The sequence below is a fragment of the Pteropus alecto genome, unplaced genomic scaffold (assembly GCF_000325575.1).
Source record: "Pteropus alecto unplaced genomic scaffold, ASM32557v1 scaffold462, whole genome shotgun sequence".
NCBI classification, from domain to species: Eukaryota; Metazoa; Chordata; class Mammalia; order Chiroptera; family Pteropodidae; genus Pteropus; species Pteropus alecto.
The window spans coordinates 271,877-283,844 of NW_006431936.1; the positions used below are offsets into that span (position 1 = coordinate 271,877).

The 11,968-nt window shown below is 32.6% G+C and overlaps 1 protein-coding gene across 1 annotated transcript; it reads right to left on the reverse strand.

The window, feature by feature from the left end:
• Nucleotides 1-5,507: 5,507 nt before the first annotated feature.
• On the reverse strand, nt 5,508-11,774 carry LOC102887312 (olfactory receptor 4K3-like; the record flags this gene model as incomplete). The annotated part of the gene is made up of 2 exons (XM_015585572.2): nt 5,508-6,422; nt 11,733-11,774. Coding segments are annotated over 2 exons (957 nt in total), but the record flags the coding sequence as incomplete, so codon positions are not given.
• Between the last annotated feature and the right edge of the window lie 194 nt (nt 11,775-11,968).

Below are 11,968 nucleotides of genomic sequence, written 5' to 3' on the forward strand. Positions count from 1 at the left end.
CTTTTCAGTGTATAACTAAATGCAAATGACTAAAAGCAGACTTCTACTAGAGTGTAGTCAAGGAGAGCAAATCAGGACACAGCAGGAGAGGCATTAGAAAAAAAGAAGACAGAAATATAACAGATTTTTTATACTACAATTTGGCTTAGATCTTCATACAGAAATAATTTGTGAGAATACCAATGTTCCCTGTTGATTCAATAAACGCTGTTTGTTAAGAGTGAGCCACCAAAAGTTGGGGGCAAGAATGGATTATGTCAAAGTGAGGGTTAGAGCTATTATAAGTATGGTGATGGTAAAGGAATACTACACATTTTAAGTTATTTTTATGAAAAATCACAAACTGTCAGGGTAATACACATGATTGGAGTGGCCTGGTGCAAGACAAAACAGAGATATGATCTTTGGTACTAGCCGGATCTAAAAATTCAGCTTGGAATTCTGGACCAATGTTGAAGGGTTCATGTTTATTTTGTTTTTCAAGAAAATCCATCAACCTGTATTTTCTTATGAAATCTTCTATCTAATTTTATTAATTAGTTTGATTTCTTTATAAACCTTTAAGGGAAAGGAATACAGGTGGTTGCAACTTGCAGCCAGTTTGACTTGCAAACTCTGCTTAAAAAATTATGGTGGTTGCAACTTGCAGCCAGTTCGACTTGCAAACTCTGCTTAAAAAACTATGAGAAAACTAGGATAGAGGGTTTAATTAACTTGCCCCAAATCACAAGCCTAGTAAGTGATGCACAGCTGAATTCAGATCAGGCAGTCTGGCTTCAGTGGTGATATTCACAATCTTCACTCCAGGAATTCTTCGTCAAGTGTGCACACATGCACTGCACACACACACACACACACACACACACACACACACACACACACACGTACTGCAGACTCCTTTGGAAGTTTAGTGAATCTTAAAGTTTTCTAATGAGAATAATATTTCAAACACACAAAATAAAATACCTAGAAGCTCAAAGAAAACCAATTATACTGAAATATAGTTATCAAACTGTGCCTAGAGGACATAGTTTGGGTTTAACAGGAAAAGTTAAGGAATGGGTCCCCAGGAATGGGCTCTACCACTGGAAATGCCCAGGTAGAGATTAGATCTTTATTCTAGAGCTTCAGAAATACCTTAGCCAGATGAATGTCTGATTTGAAGCTATAATTTTATGGTTCTAATTTTTATATTTTCATAAATCTGAATAAAGTCTTTTTGCCTACAGTTGAAACTTATATATTAACGTGCTATGTATAAAGCGGATAGATTATTGTGATCATTCATTTCCCAGTTAATATTTCTAATAAATCCATTTATATAAGAATTTAAAGTGTTTTACTACTTTGAATAGGTAAAAGAGACAAAATATGTAATATTTTATCACTTTTTAATTATGCAACTTTATTTTAAAATGTTATCATGATAAAACAAGACACTGACCTATTTAACATAGTGTATTTATTATTTTTCCGCGTTCATACAATCTTAGAATATATTTCAACTTAAAATGAGTAAGAAGCCTCTAAAATATAATACTTCTTTTGAAAAACATGGGCATACAAAAAAAACAATATTAACTACAGAAATGCACAAAAGATTAGTAATTGGTGCAAATCCAATATTTCGACATTAGTTAATATTAAGTAAATTGACACATTCTTTTGCAGTCTTAAGATCATACCCTTATAAAGTTCAAGTAAGTGCATCATTTTCCATTCCAGCAACTCCTTGATTTTATACACATTTAAAACAACAGCAACAATAACAACAATGTTATTAGTACTCATTAAACCTTTAATGAGTGCCCAGTACTGCAAGTTATGTTACATGTATTTTGGCTTAATTTTCACAACATCTCTAGTGGTTAAATACTATGTCCACATTTTATAGGTTAAATACTATGTCCACATTTTATAGAAATTGAGTCTTAGAAACACTAAAAATACTTGCTCAAGATTGCACAATGAAAAAGTGATGGGACTGGAATTCAACCTGCAACAGACTGATCTTATCTAATTGCTAAATATATGTCCCTCAAAGAGAAACAGAGCTCGTGCTTTAACAGATCTCCAGCACCCAGTAAGGACTTTAAACAAAGAAGGTGCACAATAAGTAATTATTGGATTAAAGATTGAAATTTTTAAAATGGGGGTTTTATTTTAAAAAGAAAATGATAATTTTTGTTCAAGAAAGGGAATGAGGCAAAAGTACATTTCCACCTTAACCTTTTTTCATTCATCTGACTGATCTTGAAGCAAGAAGAAAGACTTTATGATTTGGTTAGAAATGAACAAATAATCCTAAAATTTATATGGAACAACAAAAGACCCCAAATATCCAAAGCAATCTTGAGAAAGAAGAATAAGTTGGACATTTCACGCTCCCTGATTTCAAACTATACTAGTTTTTAATAATCAAAACAGCATGATACTAATACAAAAACAGACACAGATCAATGGAACAGAATAGAGAGCCCAGAAATAAGCCCTCACTTACATGGTCAGCTAATCTATACAAAAGAGGTTAAAATATGCACTGGAATAACAACAGTCTCTTCAACAAGTAGTATTGGAAAAAATGAACAGATATATGCAAAAGAAAACAAAACAAAGCAAAACAACAAACTGAACTACTCTCTTACACCATATACAAAAAAAAAAACAAACAACCAAACAAAAAACAAACAAAAAACCCCCCCACAAATTTGTGTTAAAGACTTAAATGTAAGGCCTGAAACCATAAAACTCCTACAAGAAAACATAGAAGGTAAACTATTTGACATCAGTCTGATATCTTTTTGGATACTTCACCTTGAGCAAGGGAAACAAAAACAAAAATAAACAAATGGAACTACATCAAACTAAAAAGCTTCTGCACAGCACAGGAAACCTTCAACGAAGTGAAAAGGCAACCTACTGAGTGGGAGAATATATTTGCAAATGATATTGATATCCAAAATATATAAGAAACTCATACAACTTGTTAACAAAAAAATAATCTGTTTGGAAAATGGATGCAGAACATGAAAAGACATTTCTCCAAAGGAGACATGCAGATGGACAACAGACACATGAAAAGATGCTCACCATCACCAATCATCAGAGAAATGTGAATCAAAATTACAATGAGATTCCAGCTCACAACAGTCAAAATGGCTATTACCAAAAAGTCATGAAATCACATGTGTCTGCAAGAATGAGGAGAAAGGGGAACCCTTGTGCACTGTTGGTGGGACTACAAACTGGAGCAGCCACTATGGAAAACAAAAAGCTAAAAATAAATATACCATTCACCCCAACATTTTCACTTCTGGGTATTTATCCAAAAGAAACAAAAACACTAATTTGAAAAGATATATATATCCATATGTTCACTGCAGCATTATTTACAACAGCCAAGATATGGAAACAACCTGTGCGTCCATCGATAGATGAATGGACACAGAAGATGTAATACATGCACTGGAATATTACACGGCAATAAAAAAGAATAAAATTTTGCCATTTGGACAATGTGAATGGATCTAGAGGCTATTATGTTAAGTGAAATAACTCAGGCAGAGAAAGACAAATATCTTATGGTTTCACTTATATGTGGAATCTAAAGCAAAATGAAACAAAACAGACAGATTTATAGAAACAGAGACCTAAGGAATGGTTATCAGACGAGAGGGGCATGGGAAGACAGGAGAAAAGGAGATGGGGAATATAGTCAATAATATTGTGATAAATTTACACGATGATGATCACTAGAATTAGTGGAGTGTTACAGTGTAAGGTATAAAAATGTCAAATCACTAAATTGTACACCTGAAACTAATATAATCAGTATAAGATTATATACTACTATACTTAAATTAAAAAAAAATTTTTAAATTTTAAAAAGAACTTAAAAAATGAACTAGCATTCCAACACTACGTTTCTTCATAAACTTCTGTACCTTATTTAGCTTCATATATTAAATATTTGTCTTGGAGATGTTTGTGCTGAAGCACATTGAGACCTTAAAAGTCCAAGACAAATTTTAAAAACTGTTAATACCATTTGTCTTTGCAATGCAGGGGCTTGTGTTTTTCTCAAAGTACTCACAAACAGTCAAATCCATGATAGATTGTTTCCTGAATTCTTTTCATATACTATGGTCAATTTAAGAAGATGCAGCCTATCAGTATTATTATTTATAGAAATCTCCAAGTATCAGTAATCCAATATAGTTTTACTACTTCCCCCCACCCTGTTGTAATGGAAAACTGAAAAGTGTTCTATTTTTTCTTCTGCCATGTCTTAACAAGCCACAGTCTTCAAGATATCCTAAAACTAAAATATCAACTTTTATGTGCTAGTGGTTTGACTTGAGTACAATTATTCTTCAAAGGCACACTACTTAAAAATTAGATGCTTTTTGGGTAGAAGTCTATATGGGTAGGAAAGGAAAAGGAAATGAATACTTCAAGGTGAAGTATTCAAAAGATACTTCATTCGTCCCCGCCATTGAAACTGTATTTGGGAGCACTTTCAAAATGGGCCAGGCGAAAAGAAAAATAAATTGATATTTTATTTTTTAAAAGAAAACAAAAAATATATATATATATATATGTAGGTTATATTATATTGAAAATGAGACCCAAAACTAATACTAAGACTAATAATATTTTGGAAATAATTTTGAGATGAAAAATTTGTCATGAATTTAATAGTTAATAATTTTCTAAATGTTTAGTCTTAGTATTAAAAGAATTAATCATATCTATGATATTCAGTTAGGTTTTGAAAGTCAATCAGATTTGAGTAATTTACTTTCTATGTTTTAAACTTTAAAATTTTCCATTTGATTAATTATTTGCTATATTAATTATCAAGTGTGATAGCAATCCACACACCTATTAAGAAAGCATTATTGTTCAATTTGAGATCCTCTGAATTGTTCTCTTGTTTAAAGTTGACTCACAACTCAAGAAATTGGACCCACTGAATCAAAATTATTCAAAAATATTCAAAAGAATCTCTTCACAATATCAAATTTTCCATGAAAATATTCTATTGCTATGAGAAAAAATTGTTATGCCCAACATTCTTAATTAAAGTTCTACAAGTGGATACCTTCAGAGTACCACAAGGCTGTGCAGCTGAGTGGGAATATTCTGGGTTAGAAGACAAGCAAATATTTTATCTTGAGCTTCTCTAAGTAGTCTTAATCTAAAGTATGTTTATAGGATTCTGGAGTTTATGAGGCCCTGAGTTTATGTTCACAATTTTGACGATATGCGTATTTTTCTATGAAAATCGTCTATAGATTAAAACAAATTTTCAAATGGAATAGTAATCTCAAAAGGATTCCAAACACTGCACTAACTTTTAGGCATGATCTTTCATACCTCTCAATCCTGGCTTTTTATTTTCATGAATTTACACTAAATAACTCAAAAGGCAGATTCTAAGTTTAATTTTTTGTTGCTCTGAGAACAAAACTGATGATACTAAATCTCAGAGGGGAGATCTCTGTTCATTGCATTGGATATCTCAGAGTAGTTTTCCCAAGACTTAAATATTGTTTACTTAGTTTCTTCATCACAGCTGTCTTCACTTCCTGGTTTCTCAAAGTATAGACAAGTGGATTCAGAAATGGGGTGAAGATGGTATAGAATACAGAGAGAACTTTGTCCACCGGGAAGTTTGTGAAAGGCCACACATAGATAAAGATGCAGGGCCCAAAGAACATTAACACAACAATGAAATGTGCAGTGCAGGTAGAAAAAGCCTTAGAAGATCCTGTAGAGGAGTGGTCCTTGATAGTAACAAGAACAATGATGTAGGAAGTAAGCAAAAGCAGAAAACTTACAAGAGCGATCACACCACTAGTTGAGATCATGAGGATCCCAAGAACATATATATCTATACAAGCCAGCTGAATGACCAAAGGAAGGTCACAGAAGAAACTATCTACAACATTGGGACCACAGAAGGGTAAAGAGAGAGTAAAAGCTAACTGGCTAATTGTATGCAGGAAGCCCACCGTCCAAGAACTTACCACAAGCCCGACGCATACTCTTTGGCTCATAATTGTTGAATAATGAAGAGGTTTGCATATGGCAATGTACCTGTCAAAAGACATGGAAATCAGCAGCACAATCTCAGTCCCAGTGAAGAGGTGCAAAAAGAAGATCTGAGAGATGCATCCCTCAAAGGAGATGGTCTTGCACTGAGTAAAGAAGTCCATGATCATCTTTGGGGTGGCAAAGGAGGACAGGCACATGTCAATGATAGACAGATTGCTGAGCAGGAAGTACATGGGGGAGTGAAGGTGTGGGGTGGACATAACAGTTAGCAAAATCAGGCAGTTGCCCAACATGGTCATTAAATAGAAAGTAAAAAACATCGCAAAGAAGAAAATCTGGAGCTCAGGAGAATCAGTAAGTCCATTTCTATAACACAAATTCAGACACTCTTGAATGGTTGAACCCCTCCATTAATTTGCAGACTCTGTTCTAAAATGACAAAATGGAACAAAATGACAAAGCTAGAAAATGTGATACTTTTACAATTACATATGAAAGAGTTATGATATCAGTTAATAATTTACTACAACATTGATTACCTAAAATCTAACTAATAACTATCTCAGTGAGGATTTTTCTTTTTGGAAGCATTTATCAATTGCTGTCAGAAATCACTTCAATTGGACAACTTCTTGATTTTGACTAGCATTAGTACTTGTTAGGTTATATTCATCACATACCCATAAAACAATTTTTCTGTTCTAAATACTGACTAAGCAGTTACATAATCCATATTTATAGAGGAAGATAATACTAAGGTAGTGTGCTCTACTTAATAAATGAGGTAAATAAAAATTTAAATATGGGTTGAAATCTCAAAGCTTTCTGTTAAACCAAAAAAATGCAATTATGTTAAATGCACTATTTTTGAGCACTGGTTTTAACTAACAGTTTAACGTACTGATTTCAAAAGACCCATTTAGCATTCTATGAGAGTGTTAAATGATTTTTGACTTAAATGACTTCTCATTATCTCAGGTACAGTAAAATCCAGTTCCATTCTAATTTTGCTTGCACATTTTCAAATTGTTTTATCAGTATTGATAAGTACTAGTTTACTATTAACATATAAATGATAAATTAATTTCTTAATTCCATAAAACTACTGATGACCAAAAGATGTACTTGTAACATATGAGAGTTATTCTCAACTTTGTTACTTTATAATGTCATAGAAATATTTTTTAAAAAAAGAAAAAAGTTTTTTATTCTTTCTCATGCTACTCAAACACAGTCATTTCTTTTAGACTAGAAAAAAAGATTCTTGGACTGAAGCAGGTAATATACAAGATGAGCAATGGATATCTTGCAGTACCAGAATATAAGATACTCAAAACAAAAAAAGCAAACAAAAAAACCCACATTGATGATGGTATGTCAAAGTGATATCAGAGCTATCTGAAAGAAAAAAAAAAAACATACTTTAAGGACTCAGACTCATTTTTCAAAATTGAGTTTTCAATTTACAGCACATTCCAAGTTCTGCAAATATCTACTATGAAGTTTTTCATCTAAGTGACCTCCTGTTTTTCTCATATGAGGAAAAATCTGGATCCATCTCCATCTACTTGCACATGTTCAAAATTTTCTGTCAATATTGATAAATATTTTTAAAATTTGTCAAAGAACAATATTCTAGAAATCTTAAAACTGAACTGTGGCAAAGTGGTTAAGAGGGTTAAGGTGTTCTTGACCTGTTGTGTGACCATGATCATACCTCAGTAGCCTCTCTAAGATTTGACATCTTTGCCTATGAGAATTAAATTATATGGTCTATATAATACACTAAGCATATTTTCTGGGCAACGTTCAAGAACACTCTGGGTCTCATATTCCAAATTTAAGAATACTGTTGAAAAAATAATTTGCTTGTTACATTTTATTAATAATAATAATAATTATGGCAAAAATATCTAACTAAGTTTCAATTCAAGGATTTAGAAAAAAATATGTGCTTCCAAAATTATTTTATCTTTTTAAAGTTAAATTATTTCTTTTCATGTGCAAACTATTAGTACCTTAATATATTAAATGCATTGAAAATTCTCAGAAATATTCAAATATTTCTATTTTCCTGACTTAATAATGTAATTATTAATGAGAACGTGGAAACTATTGATACCTAATTTACATAGGTATATGCATATAATTAATATATTACATATTCATTGTAAGTGAATAGTGTCAGGTTTTTTTCCTTTCATTTCCGGAAGGATATCTCTAATATCTACTTAACAGAATCATCTATCTTTATGTTTTGAAATTATATATATATTTTTTACTACTCCTCTATTATCTTTGTTTTATACAATTATTAAATGAAAAATGTTTTTACTACCTGAAGAACACAAACTACAACTGCTTCTCGAGATCCTTAATATTATTTCCAGGTTTTAACCTACCTGCTATTCATCAGGAATCAAAAACACCACATCCTTCCAGATTTACAAGCTTACTGAAATCACCATGGTCCTTAGTAAGCATCAGCTATCTGGTGTATGAATATCTATTTTCTCTAGTCTTGGTATAAAAGCCACCAGAAGGCAGCGGCATTTAGGAGATCAGGAATTAGACACTGCAATCTACTTGCAGTGGGAGTTACTAAAATGTTGAGCTGACTTTTCCCAAATTTGCAACAAGAACTATAAGGTGTGTCTTTGCTATTTAAAGTGAGGATGAACATTCATGATGAAACTTTTCATTAGAGAAAGAGCACAACTGGGACTAGCCTAGGGGAAGGAGACGGTTGAGCAGTCATTTAGGGAGCAAAGAATTGCTCCTTTGAATATGGAAATATGCCACCTTTCTGTCCCACTGTTCTATGTTCTAAAATTGGAAAATTACTCTTTTAGGCCCAGGCACTTTGTCACCAGCAAACTCTTGCTTACTGAAAGAATCATGTAAAGGAAAAGTAACTCATTAAAGTTTTTACAGGACATTAAAAATTAATACAGGCTAATAGATATAATGATAGCTGCCACCACAGATAGATGAAATCTGGAGAAGGGGAAGTTAGAAAGCCTAAAGTTACTGGAAGAAAGAAAGAGTTACTACGCAAGCACCCTAGATGAATGGTGTAAGACTTAAATTACACAAATAAATGTAAAGCATTCAGCACAATGCCCGGCACAGAGAAAGTGCTAAATAAAATATAGTAGAAGGAATGTCAGAGGTAATTATAACTATTAACATTAGTTTTTGCTATGTTCATGACACATAATCTAGGAAGATACTAGATGTGAATTTCTCAACCTGAAGTCTTGCCATATTTACTTGAAGGTCAACCATTTATCTGTGGCTTGCTCTCCAAACACAACTTTTCCTCCAAATACCTCAGTATTATGAAGGCTTCACAGCTACCATATGTAGCCTACATTCCCCACAGAACTAGCAATGGAGCCCACGAGCAACCTCCCTAGCTAACCACATTTCTTTATGGCTTTAAAATAAGAAAATATGCAACTTTGTTTTTAAAGTTTTTCTTTAAAATATTCTCATCTATTAAAGAGAAAAAAAGGAAATGACTAAAAAAAAAAATAGCCAACCAACACAATACTTAAAAGATTTAGTAAATCTAAAACTTTACTAAAAATTTATTTGCCCCGGTTTAAAACAAAAGTTAAGAGTATATAATTATTACTAGAGTTACCGTCGAAAAGGCAAAAGAATTAACATAAAAATAGTAGCAATAAAAGATAATTCAGAAAGAGAGAGCATGGAAGAGTTTAGGGGCATTATGAAGCTGTCCAAGATCTTGGTTGTGGTGATGGTAATATGAATTTATACATGTGCTAAAATTCATAGAACTACATACCAAAAGAAACCCAAATCAATTTTACTTTCAGATAATTTATAAGGTAGAATATTTAGTTACAAAATAAACGAATAAAACTAACAGCTTTTTTTTTATAAATCAATTACTTGTAAAGTATATAGTAAAAACACAGCCTATTCAGATAAATAATGAGATATATAAATAGAAATAATTCGAATCAAAAAAGTTTTGTATTTATATGACAACAAGGAATACTACTCTACAAAAGAAAAAAATAACTAGAATAAATTGAATTACTGTATTATTAGATAGAGAAACTCAATATTGTTCAACATATAAACTCCAATGACCTCTAAGGTTTTTTTTTTTAATATTTAATTAAATTTATTGGGGTAACATTGGTTAATACAATTACATAATTTTCAGGTGTACATTATCATTTGACATCTGTATATTCTGTTGTGTGTTTACCACCCAAATCCAGTTTCCTTCAGCTATCAAATATTTGATCCCCTTTACCCACTTAACCCTCCCCCTAAATCCTATATTTGATCTTTTTGACACTGTTTACCTCCCCCTTCCTCCCCCACCCCACTAGTAACCACTAGTCTATAGTCCTCTGGTAACCACTAACATATAGTCCATGTCCACAAGTTTCTGTTTGTTTGTCCTGCTCATTTGTTGCTTTTAGGTTTATATCCCACATATAAGTGATATCATGTGATTTTCAATTTTTTTGTCTGACTTATTTTGCTTAGCATGATTATCTCAAGGTCCATCCATGTAGTTGCAAATGGCAGTATTTCATCTTTTCTTATGCCTGAGTAATATTACATTGTATATATGCACCACAGCTTCTTTAGCCAATCATCTATTGTAGGACACTTTGGTTGCTTCCATGTCCTTCCATAGTTCCATGAACTATGAATAATTCTGCTATGAACATCGATGTGCAAATATCTTTTTGAATATGGGTTTTCAAGTCTTTGGGGTAAATATTCAGTAGAGGGATTGCTGGATCATATGGTAGAACAATTCTTAGTTTTTTGAGGAACCTCCACACTGTTTTCCATAGTGGCTGTAACAAATTGCAGTCTCACCAGCAGTGCATGAGGGTTCCTTTTTCTCTGCATCCTCTCTAACATTTGTTATTACTTGCCCTGTTGATTATAGCTATTCTAACAAGTGTGAGATGGTATCTCATTGTGGTTTTGATTTGCATTTCCCTAATAGCTAGCGATGTTTAGCACCTTTTCGATTATTTGTTGGCCATTTGTATGCCCTCTAGGGAGAAGTGTCTGTTCAGTTCCTCTGCCCATTTTTTGATTGCATCATTTTGTTGTTGTTGTTGTTATTCAGTTGTATGAGTTCTTTGTATATTTTGGATATTAGGCCCTTATTGAAGATGTTGCTTGCAAATATATTTTCCCATTCAAATAGTTCTCTCTTAACCTAGTTGACGCTTTCTTTTGTTGAGCAGAAGCTTTTTAGTTTGATGTAGTTCCATTCATTTATTTTAGCTTTTACTTCTCTTGCGTTTCAGGTCAAATTCATAACATCCTCTTTAAGCCCAAGGGCCTTGAGTTTCGTTCCTATGTTTTCTTCTATGCATTTTATTGTTTCAGGTCTTATATTCGGGTCTTTAATCCATTTTGAGTTAATTTTGGAGTGTGGTGATAGACAACAGTCTAGTTTCGTTGTTTTTCAGGTGGCTTTCCAGTTTTCCCAGCACCATTTTTTGGAGACACTTTCCTTTCTACACTTTATGTTTTTGGCTTTTTTGTCGAAAAATATTTCCCCATATAAATATGGGTTTACTTCTGAACTCTCTATTCTGTTCCTCTGGTTTGTGTGTCTGTTTTGCTGCCAATACCATGCTGTTTTGATTAGTGTTGCTTTGTAGTATAATTTCAAGTAAGGCAGAATGATGCCTCCAGGCTCGTTCTTCTTTCTCAAGATGGCTTTAGCAATTCAGAGTCTTTTGTGCTTCCATACCTCTGATGATTTTTTGTTCTATTTCTTTAAAAAGTGCTCAAGGGATTTTGATGGAGATTGTATTAAATCTATATAATGCTTTAGGTAATATAGTCATTTTAACTATGTTGATTCTTCCAATCTAAGAACATGGAATAT